General features: G+C 41.0%; 1 protein-coding gene across 2 annotated transcripts in view; it reads left to right on the top strand.

Moving 5' to 3' along the window:
• dph6 (diphthamine biosynthesis 6) overlaps window positions 1-26,389 on the top strand; it is a 56,464-nt gene that overhangs the window by 6,113 nt on the left and 23,962 nt on the right. For both annotated transcript variants that reach the window (XM_086274973.1, XM_086274974.1), the window contains exons 4-12: window positions 8,630-8,703; window positions 9,609-9,727; window positions 17,416-17,477; window positions 17,758-17,852; window positions 17,946-18,039; window positions 19,862-20,012; window positions 20,391-20,516; window positions 23,786-23,915; window positions 24,042-24,216. In XM_086274973.1, the coding sequence (XP_086131099.1) occupies window positions 8,630-8,703; window positions 9,609-9,727; window positions 17,416-17,477; window positions 17,758-17,852; window positions 17,946-18,039; window positions 19,862-20,012; window positions 20,391-20,516; window positions 23,786-23,915; window positions 24,042-24,216 (1,026 nt within the window). The remainder of the gene's footprint in view (window positions 1-8,629; window positions 8,704-9,608; window positions 9,728-17,415; window positions 17,478-17,757; window positions 17,853-17,945; window positions 18,040-19,861; window positions 20,013-20,390; window positions 20,517-23,785; window positions 23,916-24,041; window positions 24,217-26,389) is intronic.

Genomic DNA, 26,389 nt, shown 5'->3' with positions numbered 1-26,389 from the left:
ACAAAGATCCTTCAGAAATAGAACAACCTATATGGCACTGAGTTTTGGAAAGGCGTAATTGTAGCTTCAGTCACTTGATATGGTAATAGATACTTTATAAAAAGAAAATGACTCTATTGCAGCAACTCTGCAACCTTTGAGCTGATGAATAAAGACAAAGACATTTAAGCTCATTAGAGTGATGAGGAACAATAGATGATATCTATGCACATGTTCTATTCTGCCAGCTCTAATTAGCAGCGCTGTGACATCTCTGTCATACTGAGACCCTACTTTGAGAACGATGGAAATGTTACTTTCAAATCCAATTTCCTGTCCTCTAATGCATTCGACTTTTCAGAAACATGTTTTTAATTAATTAATTATTTTTATAAGACAGTTCAGTTAAGATCCAGCTTTCCCCCTTTTTTTCTTTTTTAACAAGCCAGTATATGTGTGTGTGTGTGTGTGTGTGTGTGTGTGTGTGTATTTTTTGTTGTTGTTGTTTTGTTTTTTTTTAAGATGTCTGAGAAAAGTCCTGGGAAGGCGCATTGAGACCTTTGGCCTTTGTAGATGAAACATTCTGTTCCATTGGTGTGTGTTAGAACACCTTGTTTTTAGTGAGCTAATCTTTCTCCTAAACTTGCGCACACTCTCCCCCTATTCCCCGTTTCTCCTGACCATTGTTACATAGACATTCCCCCCTCGTCCTCAGTAACTACTGCCGCGCCATTATCGACATCAGCAGACAAGAGTGGGGCCCTCTGGGATCGCAGAAGCAGCCTGTCCACAAGTCCAAACAATCTGTCTCATTCCTCTTTCCCGCTCCCTCACTCCTTCCTTCTCTCTTCTACATCTCTGTCTCCATTGTGCTGTCGTCGCACTTTCATCCGGACCCTTCAGAAGCCTGGCACTGCCTTGTTGCAAGTTCCCTGATGGAGGTGCATCCTGCTGTGAGGAAAGAAGGGAAAAGGACTGAGACATAATAGAAAGAATGGAGCAGAAAGGAAGAGGAGGGCAGACTGGCTGGTAGGCAGGCGGAGGAATCTCTGTATCTTTGTAGTATTGATTAGGCAGCTGAGGTGTTGTGAGACAAGATGTTCAGGAGGAGTGTGAACTATGAAAGGGGGGGGGCCCAAAATCAAACACACAGCCCTTCTCTGATTACTGGCATGGTGCCGCATTAGACGTACATTGGGGGCTCAACAGGAAAATGGATTTCTTTAAAAAGCTGCTTAATACATAAATCATGACCTCTGGGGTCACAGCGAGGGTTTAGGAGGTCAGATCAATAACAAAGCTAATGCAAGCTTGTTGAAGCTTGTTTGTGGTGCTGAGAGACCTCTAAATGGTGTTACTGGAAGTAGCTCGCAAGCAGCCTCAAACCAAAGGATAATCACTTTGGTGACCGTTTTGTTTTCTTACGTTTCAGCAAAGTTTGCAGTTCCTAACTTTAAGATGCAGCACAGCATGTTAAAGTGTGGATTTCAGACAGATTTCAAACAGCTGTCTCTCGGTGTTGCCTCTTTTTGCGATAACCATTGTTATCTTTTCCTTTGGTCCTGAGATGCTTGTATTTGTGTTGGTCAGCTCAGTGGCAGTGAGGTTGAGATTGCAGACTTGTTTTGCACATGAGGAAGGATAGCATTAGCTCTGAGATAATGGCACTGTGTATTGTTCGCGGGCCGTGTGGAAGTGGTGGGACAGGATCTATTAGATGCAGGCCCATTTCCCACCAACTGACGCTAGCAGTCCCCACAAACATTAGATAAAGAGTCAAGCCTCAAGCCTTTGTAATTTGTTTGTATTTTTCTGCTTAATGTACTTTGCTCAATCTTGTTTAGCGATGATGGAAGCTGATAGCCTTATCTCGACTTGCCGAGGGCACAAACCACTACATTGTTGAACATTGTTCAATGAGAAACGTGCGTGTTTTTTTTTTGTTTTTGTTTTATTTTGATACTGGATGAATTGTAGCTGTATCGGAAGGTTATTGCATTTGAGCTGTTGCTTCAATGTTATGCGCTGATGTAAAGGATTATACAAAGTGTGTTCATATGATTCCTTGTTTCAGTTTTTTATTAAGAAAAAAGTTGTGATAATTTTCTAGTCCTGGCAAACAATATTTTTTATCTCTTTTTTGTCACTGTGATTGTTTGGCATGCCTTCTTCAAAATGCCTTTGAATGACTTTTGCAAATCAATTTCTGCTTCATCATCAGAGATCTATTGTTACATCTTCAACAATTTCTTCTCTGCTTTAAAAACCTCAAATTTTTAGCTTTGTCTGAAAATCTAATCTAAGCTTTACATGCCTTCCTCAGACTCAGTCGAGTTGTTTTTACTCTCCAGATATCATAAAATATGAAGGATCCAACCTTGTAAGAAAAACGCAAGTTGTGGAGGAGATTCAATAAAACCTTTTAAATGCACCAGTATCAACAGTTAGTCAGGCCCAACTCTGTCTGCCTCAGAACTGACAGCTGAGGAATTGTGTCAAGTCTTTCAACTCCCTGCCATTCATCTACTCAGAAATTAAGAGGGCTTTTATGTTTTGTTTTGTGAACCATTCCCCTCAAGAAATATTTGTGGCAGGCCCCATCACCTCCCGCAGCTAAAGTCATAACCAGCCGTAGAAAAACACTGTCTGGAGTCTGGAGAGTGGGTTAAACCAGCATCACAGCAATATTTTTCTCTGGTCTCTCTCTGGGGAGTGTGTGTGCGTGCGTGTGTTTGTGCGTGCGCGCGTGTGTTGGGGGAGCATGACGTCTGTTGGAACTATGTAAGACGGAGGGCAGAAGAGCCAAAATGCCAAGAGCCTGGATTCTGACCTCACCAGAAAAACATTTACATTTTAGGCTGTGTGTGTGTGTGTGTGTGTCTTCTTGTCTTCTTGTCTCCGTGGGCCAGTGTGGATACATCGACATTACGTATGTATGGATACACCTTATGGACTTCACTCATGATATAAGTGAGAATATCTTATATGTTTAATATTTAGTTTAGTTCAATTTAATTTTTGCAGGAAATCACAGTGGTTTTATTTAAAAATCCTAAAAAATCATGAATCAACTTAAAGTTAAAGGCTGACAGTTTATTTAATGTGGTCTACAAAAAATAAAGTATTGCATTTTAAGTACTAACGACTAAACTTGTTTTCTTGAATTGCAAGTATTCATGGTTATACCATACATCGATAAACGACCTGTCTCACTGGTGCTTCCCGACATTTAGTTTTCCATGTGTGTTGATATGGAAAGCCTCCTTGTCCTTGGCCTGCTGAAACCAGGGCTTTGTGCTTGCTTTGGCGAAGGCCCTCTCCCTCCCTGCCTGATGACTGGCGGGGCCTGTGTTTACGTAACCGTATATATCTTAGAGGAAACTCGTGAAACGTTAATCTCTCTACTTTTTAACCCTGATGAATTTCTACATTTTCCAGCTGTGCGGCATGGCATATTTATGCTCAGGCTCTATTGCTGAAAACAGCTCTGTCATTGTAAATGAATCACTATCCAAGACTAAAGACTGTGCATGTGTGTGTGTGTGTGTGTGTGTGTGTGTGTGTGTGTCCGTGTGGGTATGTGTAAACTTAAGGCTGGGAAACTGAAAAAATTCATGCTCAGCCATAAAAAGCAGCATTAGTACCTTCGTGGATAAAAACAGCTTCTTTTTCATTCTTCCCCATACCCTAATCAGTGCACACTTCGCTGTCACTCATCACATTTCTTTGGCTTTCGACTGATAAGCGTCCTTCACTCATCGTGCTAAATAGACAATCCCTCATGTCATATCCTCTGTTGCCTGGTCACACCTGCACAGTGGCCTCAGCAGAGGATAATACTCTCCCCTCGTCTGCTTCCTCTCCACACTTCTCGTAACTATGACCTGCATCATCTCAGGAACCGTTCAGGGCATTTGGCTTTGCGAACAGCTGGCTTTGTGAGAACTTTGTTTTTCTTATTCCACCACTCTATATGGTTGAAGACTGACACGTGTTGAGTCATCTTGCCAGACCGTCCTCAAACACAAAGGAAGAGCCTGTCTTTCAACAGCTGTTTTAGATGCAGAGCTCCGCCAATTTACCGAAGGGAATGTCTCTGAAAGCCTTTCAGAACGAGATTTTGCCGATGTTTGTTTTACAAAAACATTCGCTAAGCCTGCGTGTCCGTTTTTTTTGTTTTGATGGATCAGACACCATACCTGTTGTTTGAGACTCAGTATGTACTGTATAAGCAGAATATGATTTTGTGAACGTTGGGTGTACCTTAATTTAAACGATCATTAAGAATATCCTGTGCTTTGTGTGCACCATTCAGCATCCCATTTCTCCTTTACCAACTCTTGGAGTCACCTTGGAGTTTAACAGTCTCGTTGGAATGACAATGAGGAAGCTGATTTACAACAAATAAGCAGTGTCTCCTCCTACTAAGCTCACACTAAGCTTCCTGTCAGTTTGGCATGTCTACGCTGTCAGGACAGCCCAACACGCCCCAAGACTGTGTCTACATTACATTAAACACAACCGCTTGACCCTAGCGAGCCCCATCTCCTGTATGACATCTATTTGAGCTACTACAACAGGGTCCAACCCCTCCCCATGTTCCTTCCATGCAGGTGAACAAGGGAGAACAATCCCATTACGCTGGAACAGGCCCAGAGCTAATGCAGAGAACATTAAAACCATGTCGCATCCAGTCACTTACTTGATGGATCCAGGAAGAGAGGGGTGAAGAGAAGACACAGAGAGGGGAAAGAAATGTTGAAGAGGAGGGGTGGGATTGGAGGTCTTGGGGTCAGGCACGGTGACGATGTGACAGTGTGATTGCAGCAATGGAGAGCATGTAATGGCACCTTGGTGCCCTTGAGCAAACTGTCATTCGAACCACTTTAATTAATTTCCCCACTTTGTCGACTTCCCCACCTTCCTGCTATCACAGACAGGAATGCTGCATACACCAGGCAGTAATATTATACAGTGAGCGTGTCAACAGGTTTAGACTTGATAAAAAGCGGATATTTTAAGGAAACGTGTGGCCTGGTGTCAATAATAGTTGAGATCTGCCTGCTCTGGACTCCTGGCTGTCAGAACAGACTCAATCGGGCATTTTGGAAACCTACCATTTTGCAAAATGGAGCTTTGTATTGTTAGGGTGTATAATTAAGACCTCATTGTGACAGCCATTGAGAGCGAGTTAATGAGGGTTCTGATGTATTCCATATGAATATGATTATTGAATTTTTAATATTTTATGGCTTTCTAATTGCTTTAGTTGCTACTAATGGCTTTGAATGTTGAATATTACCCTGAATGAAAATGTGGAATGGGTTAGTACCTTTAATGCTGAGATCATAGCTGAATTCTGTAGTTGACTTTTTTTTGTCTTTGAGGCAGATACATATCTTTACCAAAGGCATGTCTGTGACTGTGAATACATTTGAAGCAGTCTTTCACTCCCTTACTAAGATGAATGTATATATAATTACAAAGTATATCACGCACACTACCTTGATATAGAGTTTAATGGCCGTATCGTTTCTTTGTGGAGCATGTCTGCTGGCCTTAATCTTCTCCACAGCTGACATCTTAATAACTCAGCCCTCTCCATCCATTTCCACGGGAGACATCCGGATGTGGGGGAAGGATTAGTTTAATGAATTTGACAATTAGTAACAGAAGTTAATGACTGCATGGGGCTAAGTACCCTGATGGACATGGCTGGGGGGGACTAAGGACTTCCACTGCTTTGGGCCATAGATCCTCATTAATAGCTTTTCTGCCTGCCGGAGAGGACAGGGGAAGCCAGGCCAGGCTTTTGTTTAGTCTGCCTCTGACGGAGCTGCTGAGGGGTTGCACTGTTGCACAGCACCATGCGAGAATTAGTCCTGCTCTGGGCATGAGATAACACAGGGCCTCAGGTCCTGGATCAGGTGAGGCTTCCTTTTATGAACAAGGGTCATTAAATGCTGAAAAAAGAAGAGTGACATTGAATCAGGGCAGCGAGGGAGTTCTTTCTTTAGATCTTGTGCCAACAATCACTGAGGAAGAGAAGTGGTTTGTAGGTCACAGGCCTCTTCATGACCTTTGCCTTGATTTATCATTATGTTACCCAGATCCCACCTCTAATATAGTCAAAACATCGTTTAGCCAGATAGCTCTCATAAAGATTTTATTATTATTTATTATTATACTGTGCTTCATGAGCTACCTAGTCGCTTTGTCAAATATTTCCACTATAAACCATTTTGATAAATTTTTCAGCTACTATAAAATCAAAGTTTGGATTTTTTTATGGCGTCATGAATAGACATAGAACAATTCCCATAATATCCATCAGTTTAGATTTATATGTACATATACCCCCTCTTCACAATAATTTATCCTACCTCCTCCCACAGAGGATGAGAAAATATGTCTAGAATTTATAAAATCACATCCAGAGCAGCATTAGCTGCCCCCTCATTCCTGCCTGTCTCCTGGCGGTGGCTATAATAGCGACAAAAACATTACCACTTCCAAAAATAATCATTTCCCAAAGCCGTTGCCAAATGGTCTAGTAGTTAGAATCTCCACTGAAAACAAGGGGATGTGTGAGAATTTTTTTTTTGTGTTGTCATTAGTGGCGAGTGTGCCTGGTTGTAAGGCTGAATGGAAAAGAAAAGTGAAGCCATTTAATTAGTCAGGTTGACCCTCAGAGGTCCAAGTACCTACAACAGTTTGCTCCTGAGAGAAACAAGATAGAGGGAGACAGAGAGACAGAAATGCGAGACGAAGCTGTTTGTTGTTGCTCTGATGCTCTGATAGTCTGTCAGGTCCTGGCAAGTTTAAAGTCAAGGGACCAAATTGGTGTTGATGTAGCACACTTCTTCAACACTCTCATTTGGATATCTTTTCGTCTTTCTTTGTGTCTCTTCTTATCCCACTCTGTACCTCCTAATTTGCCTCTTTAGGGAGTGACAGTTGCATTTAGGGAAAAGGTTATCATTGCATTAGAATAGAGTGCTGGCCTTGAGGCTTACCTAGAATTACATGGCACTGCCTGCAGCCCCCTTCGTTCTGTGCTGGGCTGAAATGTTATCAGTCTGACTTAATTACTGTCACCGGGCAATGGGATTGACTATAAATGTACATTACAGTGCGGGACAGATTGGCGAGATAAAAAAAGAAAACAATACTGGAGTGCTGAATGCCTTCTTAAGATCGCTTTGTGTTTAACTTTAGGTCAAAGGATTATTTGTGGTATGTGTTTAGCATCACTTTTATTCCTCACATTCTCTGCTAAACACATTCGCAAAGCCACACACACACACACACACACACACACACACACACACACACACACACACACACACAGAGCACATCCTTTATCTGATTAGCTGGCACGCCTTTGTGGAGCTGTGTGTGTGTTTGCGTGTGTGAGGTACAGTGCGTTTCAGCTCAGCATCAGGCCCCAGGCAGGGCATGGATTTCATTTAGGAAAGTATCAAAGGTTTACACGCTGTTCGCTTTAATCAGCATGTTTATCAGGCAGAGAAAAATTGCAGGAAGGGACCACAGGGAGAAGGAGGGGTGTGTGTTTTTGTGTCTTTGTGTGTGTGTGGTGGTGGTGGTGGGGGGGTTTATCTTAAGGACCAGTAGCCAGGGAAATTGATAACGGCTACAAGGTAATTTAGTGGAGACTTGTGCATCCCTCCACTGCTTCTACCCCTGCCTCTTATTCTAATTACAGCCCATGTAATGTTCTAATGAATCTGCAGGTGGGTTTGAGTAGGGGAGGGGCATTTAGGTGGAGACGGAGGTTGTGCCTTTATTTCGTTGTATGTATGCACGTCAGCATGTAGCCCTTGCTTGCGTGCATGTGTAAGTGTGTGTGTGTGCTTGTATTTGTCACTCCAGATCAAGCTTGTTTTTCTGTAAGAAGATTGAATGCATCTCAAGGCTGTGTCAGTATCTCTCGAGTGCATAGTTGTCTCACTGTTTCTGAAATATGAATATGATATGAAAAGCAATTAGATTAGCCCTTAGCAGTATTAAAGATACATGCCACTCACAGACACAAAGTTCCGCTGATACTTCAAGTTGTCACTGTGGTTCCATCTTCCAGCTGTGGGTGTACAGGATGCAGGCTGCAGCCAGACACTCTCATCTCCTGCTTATACTAGACTACTGATAAGGTCCAGCAATTGCCTTTGGTGGTGCTGGTGCCTCCAGTCACACATACGTACACACACACACACACACACACACACACACACACACACACACACACAAACCTAAGCATAAACATGCAAGTTCAGTCACAGAGCCATGTGCGCAAACCTCCAGGGGATATGGGCTGGACCGTAAAGGCCTTGATACGACCAGAGTGTAAACATCCCCACAGGATTGCGGTCCAATGAAAGGAGTGAGCTGTCAGGAATCTGCTTTCTTTGTGTCTTTCAGTCTCTGTGTGTCTGTGTTTACATCTGTGTGTGTGTGTGGTTTTGTTCAGATAACACTTTGGGATACCGTTATAGTTTGAGAAGGGGGTATTTGGCCTCGAGAGACTGGTGACATCAAATTGCTGTTACATTATGCACATCGCACATGCTTTATAATGGAAAAGTCAAGAAATGTTTGTTGTTAAGTTTCCTCCATCTTTTGCTCCACACAGGAAAAGGAGGGCGTCGAAGCGGTGTCAGTAGGGGCCATTCTCTCTGATTACCAGAGGGTCCGGGTGGAGAATGTGTAAGTTGACCACGTGCACACTCACGATCCAGAACACACTGTTAGTTCAACGTGCACGTGCACCCCTGAACTTATATGAGACACACTGTTATGTCCACTGAAGAAAAGAGCACATCGCCTGCATTCTTACTTCCCTGCGCTCCAAATTTGGGGGCGAGTTTTGCTTAAACACACACACATACATGCACTGCATTATATTTATGTCAAGTTATTTAGACTAGCTTTGAAGTGGTTCTGTTTTTATGGAGCAAAATTAAATGAAATGATGGTTGAAACTGATGGTTACCTAATTGCCAAGTGACTTTGATCATTTTAAAAGTGCATTTTCCTTTTGGGGTAGACGCACGGCTCTTACTCGAGAAAGAAAAAATAGTTCCCTCGTGTGAGAGACACCTACAAGTATTACTTTTACTCTTATCTTATCTTTTCTTTTATCCTACTTTTCTTGTTTTTTTTTATTTTCATAAACTGGACATAGCAGAACACAAAGGCTCTCTTCACATTAACAAATCCTGCTGTCAGTCAGCTATTGTTTTCCCACACAAATATATAGGTAAGCAGCTCAGGCATTTCTTGAGCAGTAGACGTTTGTCTGCAGACAGTTTGGCTCCAGTTACCTGCTGTGGATATGTGTGTTTCACCTGAGTTTATGTGAAAGACAAGCCACAGCTTAAGATGAAGTTTTTTGGGGGGATTTTTGTGTGCGTGTATATGTGCGTGTGTGTGTTTTCTCCTTGAATAAAACCGCTGGCTGCGGTGGCAGGTGGCAGCATGTGCTGTGGGCCCATCAGGGTGGCAGCTTTCCCGTAAATGAAGAGTTGCCCAGCCAAGTAGGCTTTGAAGTTGTTCTAACATTGGCTAATATTCAGTATTAACCAGTTTGCATCCCTTCACCTGTTTCCCAGATGTTTGCGGCTTGGTTTGCAGCCATTGGCCTACCTGTGGCGGCGAGACCAAGAGTCCTTGCTCTCTGAGATGATATCATCAGACCTTCATGCGATCCTCATCAAAGTTGCTGCTTTCGGTGAGTTTGTGTTTCAGCCCACTGGTGAACGCTCTCTTTATGTTCTCTCAAGGTGCTATATTGGTTAAGCTGTGTTTGGAATGGGCACCGAAGGAAGAATTTGCATAAGTGAGCTTTAGGAAAGTAAAAATAAGGTGTAACCAGAGGGGAAAAAGAGAGACAAGCAGAGTAATGCCCTAATCATTAATCTGCAGCTTAGCCGCGGTGTTAAGACTTGTGCCAGCGGCAAAAGTGTCGAAGCAGAGAACAATATGAAAAGATAAGACGCACAGAAGGAGGAGGGTTGAGGAAAAGTGTGCGGCTGTATTAGGAGGGTGTGTGGAGGAAAGGTTGGCAGTCGAGAAATAATCACGGTTGATTGCCCCGTACATGAATGCAACCTGTCAATAAGCGACACATGTCCCCATTGTATGTGAGAAACTCTTCTGTCTGTGCTTATGCATAGCTCAGAATACATGGTCCGTGAAGCGAAGATTAAAATCTGGTACCTCTCATTTACGTTTTTCAACTGCTTCAGCACTGACGGAAGAGGTTAATGTGGTGTCACCTGCTCTCTACATGCCTGTTTTGGAGCCCGAGGATAGGAAGATCAGATTACAGAATAACAGGAGAGACAAAGGGAAAAAAAAGTTTTTCTTTCCCTGGTATATGATGTTAAGATCCCTACCTGTATCTACTTGACAGTGCAGCTGGATCCCCTTTGACGGTGCCGGTGATAAACGATAATTATGGCTACAAATGGTTCTTTTTACTCTCAAACTACTCGTGGCGATAGATCATCATGTAGACACTGTTTACGTGCTGTTAAGTGGTTGTTGTCACCTTTGGTAGCAATCAGTCGAAAAGGGGTCCACGGCTGACTGATGACCCACAGAGCTGTGTGAGGCGTCCATGATATTCTGCATATCTTTCAACACTGCTCAAATAACCTCTTATAGAATGCACTTGTCAAGCCATTCATCATTGGTGCTTTATTTCCTGGAGCCATTTCTCATTTTTAATGGGTTTTATAAAGGACATATTGGTAATAAATAATATTAACTTGTCAGATGCCCATCAGGGTGGAGATGATGTCAGAATCCATTTTTCTCTCACAGTATCATAATTGTGTTTACTACAGACAACATTTTTTTTCTTATCTTGATTTGCATTTGTAACTCGATAAAATCTAAGTCTGCATTTATATTAGCTATCAATCAACTTCCTAAAATGACAAGCATGTAACCAAAACAGCCTACCTTAAAGACCTCAATCACCCTCTAACCCTGCAGCTTCTGCCAAGCTTTTTACTCTAAACACATCTTAACTCTAAAAGCAAATTCTCAACATTTTCTGGAAGATTATAATTAGAAAGGAAAATCACCTCGGGTGACTATGAGTGTGTATCTTGGCCTCCCACTGTAGGTGTTTGTGTGTATTTAGGGATGTGTGTGTTGGCTACAGGTAAAAAGAAAAGATTTTATCAGCCCTGACTTCTCACCTGTCCCAAGGCAGCGGTAATTAGAAAGGAGAGAATTGAATAGGGGTGCAAGAGCCCAAGGCATTTTAGGCAGCACTCATATAATTGCAGCTTTGGTGGAAGCAGGCCTGTGCAGTGAGGTGTGCTGTTTGGGGGAGATTGGGTGACAGAGGGGCATACCTGGTGGCCTTTGGTGTTTGTGTGTGAGAGAGAAAGCAAGAAAAAAGAGATTTGGAGGGATTAAGATGTGCAAACCCCAGGAGGAGAGGAAAAATACTTTCACAGGGCAAGGGTTAAGTTTGCAGTTGCACAGATAGCTACAACTTAGAATATTCTGTAGCTAGAAGAAACTGAGTTTTTTGGGGCCTTTTCTTTCTTTCTTTCTTTCTTTCTTTCTTTCTTTCTTTCTTTCTTTCTTTCTTTCTTTCTTTCTTTCTTTCTTTCTTTCTTTCTTTCTGTCTTCTTTTAAAGAAGTTTATGTTTCTTAGTAATAAATCCCTGTAATGAAAAGACAGGTGTCCAAATGCAGGATGATCCTCTTAGTGAATTCTCTGGAAGTGTTCCTTTGTGTGCTGACGGTGGGGGAAAAAAATTCAGTCATTGAAGATCCCAAATTGCAGGCAGGGAAATAAGTTCAACTGGATCTGAGCCTACGAATGTCAGCTAAAGCTTCTAATGAGCAAAAAAGCATTCGTCTGAAAGGTGGAGGCACATTCCCGTTTTTGGTGCTGTGTCTCTGCAGCTAACTGTGGATAATTGGAAATCCTAAAAGCTAGTATTAAATATTCATGTAATTAGTTAATCAATTGATTAGTGCATGTGCGTATAAGGGCACAGGTTCAGCAGTTAATTGGTCCTCAGCTCCAGAGATAATTGGCATGTGTGAAATCACGGTCTGCCTGTTGGAAAATCTTTTATCTCTGCATGAACTTTTACCCTTCACACGAACACATCCTTTAAGCTCGGAATTAGGGAACTTATGTCACGTGTTTGCTGTCACTGATCACCTCGTCACTTTATCATAGTTTAATGTATATTTAAAGGACAATTGGTGATCAGAGACCTCAATGGTTTGTATGTTTGATTTGAATATTAGAACTACATTGGCAAAGCATCTAGATATAGAAACAGTACCAAACAGAGCCTGTTATCAGATATGAGATTATCAACCCCTGTAAAAAGATGCAGGTTGTTCCTGAAATTAAGTGTTCTGTCCTCTAACCCGGACCGATTTCATTTGTTTTTTTAAACAAACTTGTGTTATTTGTAGACATTTTCTGTACCACAATGAAGTACCATGGCGCCACAGGGTATCTGATAGTGTAAATAAAAAGAGTCTTTGCTTGGTATTGTTTCTATATATGAAGGCACCATTACAAATTGAGACTTTAGAAAGCCACACTGTAGGATCAGGTTTGATGCAGATTGCAGGATGGCATTACCTGCTGAATTAGTGCCCAGGATCTATGGTTGTTATTCCTTCACTATTGCTTTCCATGCTTTGTTACATTTGGCACAGTGCTGGTGTTGCGTGTTTTCGTGCTGCATTCCTATTTTTTGTTTTGTAGTTGTGGGTTGTTATACAAGTCACATTGTGAGATGATCATCCTAAATTTCTGCCATTGTCAGGATTTTGCCTTGGATTGCAGAGTGGTTATAATGGACAACTTTGAACTTCACACATGGTGCAATGGAGGGCCTCTGACTAAAGATGTCGCCATGATTTTTTTTCACATTGTCATCTTTTGTCTGGGACAGAAAAAAAAAAGAAAGCAAAACAAGTGGGGATGTCTTCAAAGTCAGAATTCTGACTTTTTCTCTTTGTTTTTTTCCAGTGGCCCTAATCCTCTTCCGTAGATAGTCAATAACAGACATGTGATTTCAGGCTGCAAGTTTAGCTTACTGCTCACACGTCAGGTTCAACTGCTTTCTGCTTTGACTGTTTAGAAACTAACAAAGATGAAGTTAGTTAGACAGATAGGTAATAGATTATTTAAAAAAATTAAAAAATACATACACAGTATTCCCACGCCGGACGGTGCACCTTTCATGGACTCGCGACATCATCTGTAAATTTATATTGCAGGAATTTCATTGCATGTTTCTATAGGTATTTAATTCTTTTTTACATTTCAATTATTTTTGCAGTAAAATAAGCATTTTCTAACCTAGAAAATTAATAACAGAGTTATAACAGGGTTTTCAAAGACAGTGGGAAGGTTTATAAGAGTGTGGGGGAGGATTTTTATGACTCAAAATTAATCACTAATTAATTAATTATTAAAAATAATGGAATAAACATATGGTTTCTACTTTGTGGATTTTTACCTTTCGACCTAATCGAGGAAATACTGTATGTATACCTTTTGTTTCCAGTCAAGTTGCATATTCAGATCCACTGTTCAATTATAGTAATTGAAATATCCTGAGTGTACTAGTACAAATCAGAAAGAGAAGCAACCAATCAGAGAATGTGCTGGAAAAAATGACTAAATGAGGAATAAGTTCATTGGTGAATTCTTAAATAAACTTTTCCAGCTCTTTTAATTTCATCCATTAAAATGTTCCAAGATAACTGTACTAATTTTACTTTGCTGTCAGTTATTAGAATCCATTTATTTTTTAAATTTCCATTATATGGCATGCACTGGAGATTCTGTTGTTCTTCTGTTCAGTGAAAATTATGAAATTCACGTGTTAAAAACAAAAAGACGTTCTCTACTGCAGATGGTTTGGGCTGTTTTGGGGTTGAGGTTTACCTTAAATAGTTTAAGAATGATAGGCTGCATTTTTTGTTTGTTTTTTAAATTACACATTGTTCAGTTTCACTCTAGATCTGAAAAATATTTTCCACAGGTTCATTTTGGTCCCCAGTTTCTTCTCTATCATTTGTTGGACTGGAAAGATTTCATCTTGATGTGATTGCTACGCGGTTCATGCTGCCCATTATTTTGCTAACAGACACTGAATTTCAGATAAGAGCTTGACAAATTTCACATATAACCTTAATCTTATCATCCTTTGTACCGTGCTACTTCCCTCTTCTCCTTTCTTCCTCTCTGTTTTGTATTCCTCTGTCTGTCTTGCGAAGATTAGGTGATAGTGAACAGCTATTGTTTTGGCGGGGGTCTTTGAGTGCGTTGTTTAAAGGCTGATGCAGCTCACCTACTAGGGAGGAGATGCTTATTTCATCCATTTAAAGGCTAAAATGTTACACATCATGAATCCAATTTTCTCTGCCTTTTCTCTCTGAAGGCAAGGATTAAAGCTGAGCTGTCAGCTGCCAGATCTTAAGACAACCTGCGGATGCCTGCGATACTGCGCTCAGCTCAGCTCAGCTCAGCTCAGACAGTATCTAGAATCTCCCAGTTTTTAATTTGGCATTAGGCTCAGTAAGCAAAATCACAGTCACTTTCAATTAAATAGGTAACTCACTGCTGTGGGTTTACATGAATCAACCTTTTCGAGATGGGAAAACCCAATCGCGATCGTTTAAAGGAATTAGTACAACATTAAAAGAAATAATTTCATTCAGTGACTTCTAAGATTTTCTGTAGAGATCAGATGGATTTATTTTTTCGAGAACACGTCTATGCTTTAAAACATTTTTTATTATTATTTATCGGTTAACTTCTCCTACAGCTTGCAGTTTTAGTGTTTTATATGTGTTTTTATATTTTTAGATTGTTTTTAAAGACTATTTTTTAAACCTCGGTATAAAAACATAATTGTATAAATGACTCTCGGTTTCCTGGTAAACTTTTTCTTCCTCCTTAATTTCAAACCCTAAATGTCGGCACTGTTCTTGAAAAGAAATGCTCTCCCTCATTACTGGACTCCCTGGTTTTAAAGTTCACTGAATTTAATTGGAGTTTTATAGGATAATACGAGGTAAAAAGCCCTTTTAAAGGAGAGCTATTCCTCTCAGTCTCTCTTAGGAAAGCTCCTCTCTCTACAAAGTGCGATCTTGCTGTCTCTGGCGACAGACTAATGGCAGCTTCTGGTGGGCTTATTTGGGTTTAATGTGGCATAATGAGGTTAGGTAATTGGGTTTAGGTCAAGTTGTAAAACAGGTTCAGAGGAGACAGAGATGTGAAGATCATGTAAATGAGTGATGTTAGATTGCTAAAGGCTCACACTGGCGGCTACTCAAACACTTTGCAAAGAATGTATGTTCCAAGTACAAGCTCACTGCATCTACTCTCATTTCCAGTTGGTTTGAGTAACCTTAAGTCAGTCAGAAACGTCAATTAAGAGAACACTCATACAAGTGCTAAGTGGTCTTGGGAGAAATGCCTCCGCATTAGTGTCGTCTTTGTATCGTTTTATCACTCACTCCTGTCTTCCTGGTTTCCGTCATCCTCTTCTTTCCTTGTAAATATCAAATCATGTATGATATATTATTTAAGAGTGAGGAGGTTAATGAACGTATTAAAAAATGCGGCATCCCCTCAGCAATTTGGAGCCAATTATTAAAATTTGTTAAAAGGCATGACTAATTAAAGAGGATATTTAAATTGGATTGAATTTTAATGCTTTTTTTTCATCTCTCCTTATTACCTTTGTGGCAGGGTTAAGATGAGAGGATGTTGAGATTAGATATTCTCACACTAATTAAGACCACAGATCCCCTGGGAAGAGAATAAGGGTCTGCTCATTCTCTCTCCACACTTTCTCCACCCTCCTTCCCTCCCGCCTTCTCACTGTTATGGCCCTCCGTCCCTCCCACTGTTGTGGCCCTCCATCTCTCCCTGTAGTGCCGGACCACCGGGACCCGGAGGAGAGACACAGCTGGGATTAAGATGAACTGGGATGGGATGCGACGTCCTTCCTTCACATCACCTCTGCCTTCCCTCACGTCTCCCATCCATTGCTCCCCATGGGGGCCCGTTGATGACACGTTAACCTTTGAGGCTGTCAGGCCATGAGAGAAGAGAGATTCTCACATTTCGATTAACTTAGTTCCTTTAATTAAACACATGAACATGCCAATGAACAGGATCACCTGATGTCTAGGAGTAGTGGAGCTATATTAGATTTTGAGAGAAATAATTTGGGTCAGCAGCTTTTTTTTATGGCGATGACATCGTTGTCATGTTACTCATCAGTTATTTGATAATGATTATGTCGATCGGTTAATAGGCAACCACAGAAAGGGCAAAGAAAAATGATGAAGAATAAGGAGAGACTTCTGTAAAACAGTCAGGTGTTTTGCTCTAAAGATGCAAGCATGACTTGGCTTTCTTAAAATATAGCATTTTACATTCGTGTCCTGTTATGTTTTTATTGTTCTATTCTTTGTAGAGAGCACCTGGTACTCAAAGCTTTGTGTTTTGTTGGAACAGCAAAGAATGTGCAGCAGGAAATCATTGGCTGCACTTTCTTTGTGAAAGGAGTGACAGGGTGAGATGGAGTTCTGCTTAGTGCCCTCAGGAAAGAGCCTGTAGAGCACAAAATCAGGACTCAGTGTCACAAAGTAGTAAAACCCTGCAATTCTCAACAAGCTGAGTAAACTCCTCGCTGTTTTCAGCCTTTTATTCCTACTAATATGTAGAGTGTTCCTAAATTAGAGCTATCAACGCACTAATCTTTCATTTAAGCTCAGGTCTGGATTTGGATATGTTATCAAAAGGGGAAGCGGGCTGCTAGTTGGATTTACTTGTTTTTGTGTCTGGGGACTGAGGGCCAGTCAGCCTGTATTTTAAAAGCGTGGCACCACTGGATATGCATACAAAACTCTCCACCACCCTTCTCTTCCCTTTCTTCTTTTCGCTCCCATTCCTGTGAGTCACTTCCATGCACCATTTCAGGGGAAGGGGAGGGGAAAGCCAAATAAACAAGATCTCTTTCCAGAGTTTATGTTCTCAAAGGGAACTTGTTGGGGTGGGGGGTTGTGGGCGAAGGATTGGGGGGGAGGGGGGGGGGGGGGTCTGTGGCCAGCAACTGAAAACTGTTGCCCTTACCCGGAGAGATCTGTGTACACTACTTGCAAAGTCAAACAAATAGATCCAGGGCGCAGGTTTACATGTGTGTTTGTGCGACTGCCCGTAAACCTCCCTGCCTGTCATCTTCAATCACTGTGTTGTGTTGCTGATCCGACCGCGCTCTCTCTCTCGTTCTCTGTCTGTGCATACGTTTGTCTGTTTGCAATGGTGTTTGTGTTTGTATTTCTGTCTTTGTGTATTGCTTTGTGTACATTCATATGTGTCTCTTCCCACATGTGTGCCAGGCCTGGATCCAGAGAAGCACTTAGGAAAACCTCTGGCTGACATGGAGCCCTACTTGAAACAGGTAATTGGATGGCAGATACTCCACCATACTTTCAGCCTCTTATCTCCAGGACATTACCTGACGTTCATTTCAAAGTTGGCTATGAAACAATATGAAATCATGTAGTTAAAATGATGTATTGTCTTGATGATTTATATATATAATATGATTTATGATTTAATATAAATATATTTTTTCATTCAGCAATTTATACATTTTAAAATCCAGTGTTCTATTGAAAATTTGGGATTGAATTGAGATTAAAAAATTATAAACTGAAAGTTTTTCTCTCCCTGAGTAGCTCTCCCAGAAGTATGGAGTCCATATATGTGGGGAAGGAGGTGAATATGAAACCTTCACCCTTGATTGTCCTCTCTTCAAAAAGAAGATCGTTATGTGAGTAAAGCATTATAAACTGTGTCTGACACTTTTGCAGCATGTGTGTTCTTTCCCCAAATATATATGGACGTTCATTGTACGTTTGTGCAGTGATGGGGCGGAGACGGTGATCCACTCAGCAGATGCCTTTGCACCGGTTGGCTACCTGCGCTTCACTAAAATGCACACGGAGAGCAAAGACACCGTGAGTCAAACTTCCATGAGTTATAACTTGTTTCGCAAATGAGATCAATGGCGTTCAATGCCGAATCGATAATTTTACAAGCAAAAGTTTGAGTCGCTTCGGGATTGATTGCTTTAAAACTGCTCTCAGGGCAAAACAAATACAAGAACAAAACCCTTTGGTGTCTGATAACTTTGTTGAGGAGAAACACAGCACTGCAGGGCAGGGTTCAGATCGACCTCCAGAGGGCCTCTCTCTTGCTCCGGCGCTCTCTCTCTTACAAACTTTTGCTCTCGGTCTTTCCCTTCATCCCTCACTCTCTCTCTCCTCTAGCCCCACATGGCCTACTTTGACGTCTGCAATATTCACTGCAGCCTGAAACTAGGCCCAGCTTAATAAACATGTCTGCTCACATTAAGGCACTTTGCATTCAGGTAGCTGGCTAAGCGGACATAAGCAAGGGTTGTGGATGGGGGTGGGGGGGAGTAGAAATTGGCTTTTGGTAAATTAGAAGCTGCGGAGGGCCTCACAGGCTTGAAGATTTGCAAACATTTTACTTTGTCTGCAAGAGCGGACAACTTTAGAATCCTTAAATAATTCCCAGAAAGTTCTGATCGAGACATTGCCTTCATTTATGTTTACTTTTTAATTATGCTATTTTAGGTTGTGTAGTTCAATAAGAAACCTATTGGCTTATTGGTGTTCCTGCTGAAAGCAAATGCTCCTTGTGTAACGGTGCTGTGAGCTCAAAGTTGCACTGTGGGATTAACATGTCTCCAGGGTGGAGCATGTGATTTCTATGTGAGTTTCATTGTGGGTTTTTATGTGCAATAGAGTGCGTTTGTGTTTGTATTTATATATGTATGTAAGTATATCTTGATGCTGGATGGGGGGATGGGACTGTTATGGACAGAAAACATACCCCTGTCCCACATCTTCTGTGACCCTGCAGCCTCACTCCCTACAGCTATATAATTTTTAACTCCCCACACTCCAACCCCCAACACACAGACACATTCACAGCCTCTCAGAGCCCCTCTAGCCCCCCCTAGGTTGCTGGGGGAAGAGCACGGAGAACCAGGGCCTGCACGAGTGGGAGCGGAGGGGGCGGGGGCAACCAGGGGAGAACCTGCCCTGGTTCAGCCTTCTGAAGCTTTTCTCGTCAGGGTGACAGATCTGCGGTGACACCAGCACTAGAGGAAACCGCACCAAGCTCAGGGGGTGGGGATGGACCACCATCATTTGCCCTCCGTTAATGCTAGTCAAGCTATTTTTCATGCTGGCCAGGAGAGAGGGGCTGAAGTATAATTAATTTGATTATCATATTGCCTAATGCGGTTGACAGCCGATGAGGGGGTGAATGAGTGTTAGGCATGGTGAGGGGGGCGTTGTGAAGATATGAAATATGTATTTAAATATGTGACGCCCCAGCAGGATTTGGCAGGTAATATGTATGCCTTAGAGAATGGTAATGATTTGTTATTTAAAGGAGTAGCAGAGTGCAGAGGGAAAGTATAAGTAAACAGATGAAATCCAGAACATGTCTCACCCATCCAGTCATGAGTTTTGACTGACAGCCAGCGTGATTGAATCTACAGTATCAGAAAACACCACTCCCTATTCGCCCGAACCGTGAATATGTTAGCATGTTGTTTCATATTCATTCACCTTGAAGTTATGCGTGTCTGGGTCCTTGTCATGAAAGACTGACACACACAGCCCACTTGGTGGGGTATTTGAAAAGATTGGCTAATTATACAGCGTTTTGTCTGTCTTTGCAGAAGGCTCCTTGCTCTTTGCTGGGCATTTGGCCTGATTTATTCCCTGTGGTGCTTTATTGCAGGATGTGGTGGCGAGAGCTTTGCCCCATGGTAGTTGTCCTTGCCAAAATGCCATTGACAAGATGACTGAGGAGGTGGAATATGCTGATCAAGCTGAAGACAACCAGCACGAATTTTCATCAAACTGTGACCTTAGTTGTCAGTGGGGCCACGGTGAGATTCATTTATTGGGAGAATCGCATGCACTGATATGCATGCATGAGTCTATATTTATGTCTTGGTGTGCCAGATGATATCTTTGTGTGGTGTAAGCGGGCTGAATCTGTGTCATGTGGCCAGCATCTTAATGCTAGTATTTCTGAATGATTGTTTGACAAGACCTGTCATTTTGTGGCAGTCTCTGACTTAATAATTCCTCTGACATAAACCGTTTATGTACAGTTTGTCTCTTAAGCAATATTTAAATAGTTATAAATGAATAAACAAACAGATTGATCTCTCATTTTGGGGTTTCTCAAAGTTATGAACAGAGAAAAAATACTTTAAAAAGTAAACTAACATTTTCTCTTCATCTCGTATCTCTTCATGCAGACGTCTCTCCATCTTGCTCTTTAAGAAGTTCCGGAGGTTATCAGTGGATCTGTGGCATCAATGGCCTGCAGAGCCAAGACTCTGGGATCCAGGGCCAGACATCGGTAGCTTTCATCCAGCTGCAAAGTAAGGGAAAGTATTAAAAGTGTTGAGCTCTCTGGAAAATCACAAGGGTCTGCTAGAAAATTCTTTTTTGCCTCCCTGAAATCGCAAAAGCACATAACACACAAAAGTAAACTATACTTGAATGAGTTATGTGTTCTTCAATCAAATAAAAATGACATCTTTGATATGGTCGAGGGGGGTAGAATATAATTCTTTTGTGCAGAGGTAATGTAAGCTGTTCAGTAAAAAACAAAAAAAATATGGCGGGCTTACTGTGCTGCACTGCTCACTTTACACCCACCCTCCACACCCACCCACCAAAACAAAAAAATGAAAGAAAAAAAACAATGAAAAGAAACACATGGAGAGAATTTTGTCCCCTGAGTGTCTTTCTTTCTCCTCGCTGGGTTAGCTAAACACACACCAGGAGAAGTAGCAGAGTTTGACAAGTCATTCTTACTTAGAAGTGCTCGTCAAGGCAGCAGGCAAAGCATGCGTCAAAGACTCTGTCCATGACAAGAACAGGATCGCATGCTGGCCACCAAGCAAGGACAAGCATTGCAAATTAACGAAAACTAAAGCTTTTTACACACACGCAGTGTGCAGGCGTGTTGGGTGGGTTATCTTTTTTTTTTTCCCTGCAGAAGTTTGAAAGTGTAGGCTTTTACAGTGTATCACAGTCTTTTTTTCTCCTTCTCTTTTTTTGATGGGGAAAGAGGAGCGAAAGATGAAAAGCATATTTAATGTTTATCGTGGTGCTTGGCTGAACAGCCTTCACAGTGCAGAGACAATATTAAACAAGTTAATATTTAATGAACAACCTCTTTGTATGAGGGCGAAGTAGTCTGAGACGCTAGTGTCGGCAAAGGAAAAACAAACTTGAAGCTCTTTCAAATGATTGTAGCGAGAAAGGCTTTGCTTTGAGCCCTTGTGCCTGCGTTTGCATCCAAAGCCTACATCGTGTGTGCATACTGTGCTAGACTGCACTTTACAGAAGAGGTCCACCATTACCACTTTAAAGCAATAGATTTCAATGTCAGAAAACATTTCTAATCTATCCACCTTTTAAATACTAAAGTGACAGAATTAAAATGACATGAATATTGAGTAAGTATGCAGTAGGTGTAGCTTTATGCCGAATTGATTCAGAAAAGTAAAACAAAAAAATCTCAGGCTTTTGGTAAATATAGCTGAAAATGCGAATCTTGTTCAAACCTGTCCATTAACACTAGTGGATGCAGTTCAGGGTTGTGCTGTGTTGAAAGTGACACATTTATCACTAGGTTCAAATTAGTAAGGTTGTTGTGTTTTTTATGTAACATGGTTTAGGGGGCTCATTCATATGGCTGACATGTTTATTATTTATTGTCTGAAAGGAAATTTCCAGTCTTGCTGACTAGTTTGTGACAATTAGGAAAACAGTTGTTGGAGACCAGGTGGCGACCATGTGCAGTCAATGCCTTTGAAATAATGGAGACCAGCTCTATTATGTCAAGACAACAACAAAACTGGGATAAAATGGCGATAAAGCAGTCTCCTATCAGTTTTCAACAGGGTCAAGATGGAAATTATATGCAATCTTTTTGCAATAATGTGGCACACGGCATGCCACCCACCCAATCTTGGTCATTCACTGGGTCAGATGGGTAACATTTATAATTTATGCATTTATAAACAAGCAAACAAGACACGGTTTGTAAGGGTTAATTCTTGTGTTACAAATTGCTGTGTACTGTGTGCCGTCCTGAGGGCTGACAGTCAGGTGGAGCGCAAGATTTCTTCTCCGTGTTTTTCTCCATATTTTTCCATTTAAATATGAGATATTAGATACTGTCAGAAACCAAGGTTTCCACGTGTAAATGAAAATATTGTTATTGTCCCAGATCCCTCCAGGTTTTTCCGCTCTGTGTGAAACTGAGTGGGAGCTGTGCACTGGGGCTGCTATCTCAGATCCTACAGTGAGAAAGCTTTGGTATGATTGTGTTTCTGAAGAAATGGGCCAGTAGAAAGGAGAAGCCAAACTCCTGAGTGATAAGATCAACCCAAACCTAAACATCGTTCACTCCTTCGTTGACAGTTAGAACTTGTGGTTCATGATGCCATAAACATGTTACAGAGTCCAGTCATTTTTACATATTTATTAACTCTCAAAGTCTGAAAGTCTGCTGTTTATTTCAGTAAATATATGCTTCACTCCCTGTAAGCCCTGTGATGTGTTTAGAAAAAGAAATAAATAAAAAAGTGACATCAGCCGGACAGACAGTGCCAAAGTTGCACTCAGAGCTTTGAGCCATCCACAAGTGCCAATTATACACTTGTTCTGATAACATCTCTCCCACTGATTACAAATAAATGAGCACTCCTATCAGCAATTATCGCATACATATCAGTGGCAAAATAATGTGTTAAATTTAGTGCAATTTGCAGTAAACTACCAGCCACAAACCTTAGTAACTCATGTTTGTGTGTTTCATCATTTGATGGAGCAGAACTCATCAGCGCAGACTGACTTTAACCTTTGCCAATCTGTTTGAGAATGATTGCAGTCAGTCTGAGTTAGACTGAGACAGGTTGTCTCCCACCAGGTGAACTGGTGACCAAAAGTGGTTTTCTATTGTCCTATTTTTACTCTAGTGGGACTGAGCTCTTGCAAAGAAAAATCGTATTTCTTGTAGGTTTATTTTTGTTTTTCAGCCTAATCATGACCTGCTTCACATGCGTTGATATCTCTTTGGACCTCATATTAAGTATCCCAGTAAAAAGATACCAAATGTTCAATATTTGATCAACACAACATCTCTTATCGGCTTAATTTGTCATGAAATAAGGAGAGAACAGGTCTCATATGACCATGAAACTGCTTGTCAGTCAATCATGTAAATACTTTCTATAATGGATTATGTGTAAAAATGGCTGAAATTCCCAAACAGTTAATGAAAAAGTTTTGGTAAACCTCTGAAACATATTTATCATTTGCTGTAGAATTCACTGTGGTGGTGTAATAAGACAACATTAAAAAATATCCATAAAATAAAAAAAAAAATCTCATTTTCATTCTGTCCAGAAACTTAATGACCTCACTGTAATGGTGCTTAGTGAGACACTTTCATTTGCCACAGACCTTTGCATTTGGATTTTATTTGGACTGTACTGTACTGTTGTTTTATTGTATATTGCACACAAAAGCCTTTTGTAAAAATGCATATTTTAACCAAGCAGTAATAATGTTAGGCTAGTGTAATTTATTTATAATATATTATTATCACTTCCAATGTATTTACTGTCTATAGGGGAGTTGGACAGCAGGGGCTGGAAGATGAAGGACATTGTTCTGGTTCACCTGTACGTAAAAAACATGGAAGATTTTGTTGAACTCAATGCAGTCTATAAGAAACACTTTGACATCAACCCTCCAGCCAGGTAAGTGTAAAACATCTTCAATATTTACGCTGCTCAAACCTGCATTTACAGCTCATTCTTATTCTGTGTTTATTTTATTTATTTTTAGTACAGCAATCATCCAGTTTTCTTCTTGTTTTTGTGTAGGGTGTGTGTCCAGGTGCCTCTACCTGCTGGCCAGCTGCTGCAGATGGACTGTCTCCTCCATGACTGGACCGAGCCCCTGGCAGAGGGCTGCTTCAATCAGAAAGAAGCTCTGCACGTCCAGAGTCTGTCCCACTGGGCCCCAGCCAATATCGGACCCTACAGCCAGGCCCTCAGAGTAAGTCTAGAAAAATATCCCCAAAAGGGAAACTATTTCTTCTATTTACTTATTAATAAGTATTTACATTTCAGCCCTGTTATTCACAGAAATTATTGGTTTCCAAATGATAAAGTAAGTTTTTGGCTTGGACCAAGCAAAAAATAGGAAACATTACTGTAGAAAAGTAAGCATTAGATTAAAGAAGGATAATCAAGGATTAATCTGATGATTGACAAACCTTCCTGGTGATTCGTATGCTTTGTAATTGTGCGCTCTTGAAAGGCAATTAAAATTGTGCTTGTCCGTCTCTTTTGTCTTTTGTTTATATAGAGATGCACATGTGCGTATGCATGTGATAGTTCTGTATGACTTGTGTTGTGTATACATGTAAATATGTATCTCTTTCATAGTGGGGAGTGCATATTCATTTTTGCACTTGTTTGTAAAGTTAAAACTCAAGCTTCTTTCATATTGTTTCAAACCCAGAAAGAATCTAGAATTCAAAGGGAGAGAAAAGGAAGTGTGGGCTGTGGTTGCACGGTTGGCTTGGTGTTGTGTTTACCCAGTGTGTATTATATAGGATTACACTTGTCAAGGTACTGTCAACAAGGATAGTGTCCATCTCCTCCACACCGTCCTTGATGTTGCAGCCAAATCCGTCTATGAGTGAGAACATGTGTGGATTAGCCATTCATTCAGAGCTTGATGGCAAATCTCTCCAGTGTGTCACCGAAGTTTAGTTTGGAGTCCTGAGATGCAACCTACAGAGTCAGGTTTGCTTTTAACATGCCAGCAGTGTTTGATTTCCTCAATGGAGTCTCATCGAGACATGAAATTGATGTCAGCTGTGTGCATGCGATGTTGCCTCTGGAAAGCAATCTAATCTTTCATTCCTCTAATGATCGTTCATATCCAAAGCAATTTGAGAAAACAATGAGAAGAGTTTGTTCAGAGCTGTGCACGGAGCTTCGTACGACCCCTGCGTGGTCTCTCAATGTGTCTACTCCTCCTCCACGCTACAATGGCTTAATTTGATCAAAAATGTATTAACGTCTCTTCAGTACAGATAGGGAGTTTTACATATTGATACAATTACCCCCTTGCTGTGAGCAAGCATGCAGTCCCACCCCTCCTCTCACCAGCACCATGGTGATGCCATCTTAATGACACTTTTTTTCTTGGTGAGTGTTGGCAACAGGGACAGGGCGAGAACAGCGACCAAAGAGCTCTTGTGGAGAAACCTTCTCATACATTCCATTCCACGGAAATTAATTAGTGAATAAAAGAGGGATTTAACAATACAAAGGGATTGGAAGTTGGGGGGAATGGATATCAGAATATTAGATCATAATCATGACCAGAGAATCCAGTCAGCTATGTGAAGCTCAGCTATTTTTAAGATAATGAGTTGAGGGGGAAAAAATGGAAACAACTGGAAAAATAAAAAAGGTTTCTGTTACCTTTCTTTAACAATTATAGTAAATATATATAGTATATATATGTATATATAATATACATATATAGTAATGCTAACCACGTGAATCTAGGGTAGTCAGTCAGGGCTCTAAACTAATCAATGTCCAGCTGTACTGGGATCAGTTTATTCTTTTGACAAATGTCCACTGGTTTGAAAGACAGCACATGGCTGCTGACAGAACGCTCTGCCCCTGCAGGACTTAATTACAGTAGGTCTCCACATTGAGGCTTGGTACTGGTGGAGGTATAGGGAATGGCATTATAGATTGGCATTTGATGGATGCTGGACCTTCAAATTCTATTCGTCTATTCATCTGTCTGCTCAGCTTGTCATGTCTCTCTGCTTCAGCTTTCTGAAATGGCAGGCTGACTGAACGCCGGCTTGGCCTGGTAAGCTGACAGATTTAGATGTGACTTGATTTAAAGAATTAGTTAACCTTTATAATGTCAAAGCTGGGGGCCTCTTGAGGGCCTGTTGGTGTATTGTATGTTGATATATAATATGGCATCAGTTTAGGTTAAAGCCGCAAGCCATAAAGAAAAAAAAACACTAATTTAATTTATGCCCTTTTTTTTAATAATGTTTCATGTTGTTTCATACCTGACAGACATGTGTTTACAGGTTGAATTCACTGTGATATGAACTGTAGAGTAATCTTATCGTGTTATTAGTGAGCGTAGCTGTATCAAAGTTCTTCTCTTTAATTGTTTTGTT

This window comes from Aulonocara sp. 'chitande type north' Nkhata Bay, linkage group LG19 (assembly GCF_057382095.1).
Source record: "Aulonocara sp. 'chitande type north' Nkhata Bay isolate Kocher_YH1m ecotype deep benthic linkage group LG19, A_spYH_male_GT1.1, whole genome shotgun sequence".
Taxonomy (NCBI): Eukaryota; Metazoa; Chordata; class Actinopteri; order Cichliformes; family Cichlidae; genus Aulonocara; species Aulonocara sp. 'chitande type north' Nkhata Bay.
Note: the sequence above shows the minus strand (reverse complement) of the source record. Positions and strands in the feature narration are given on the sequence as shown.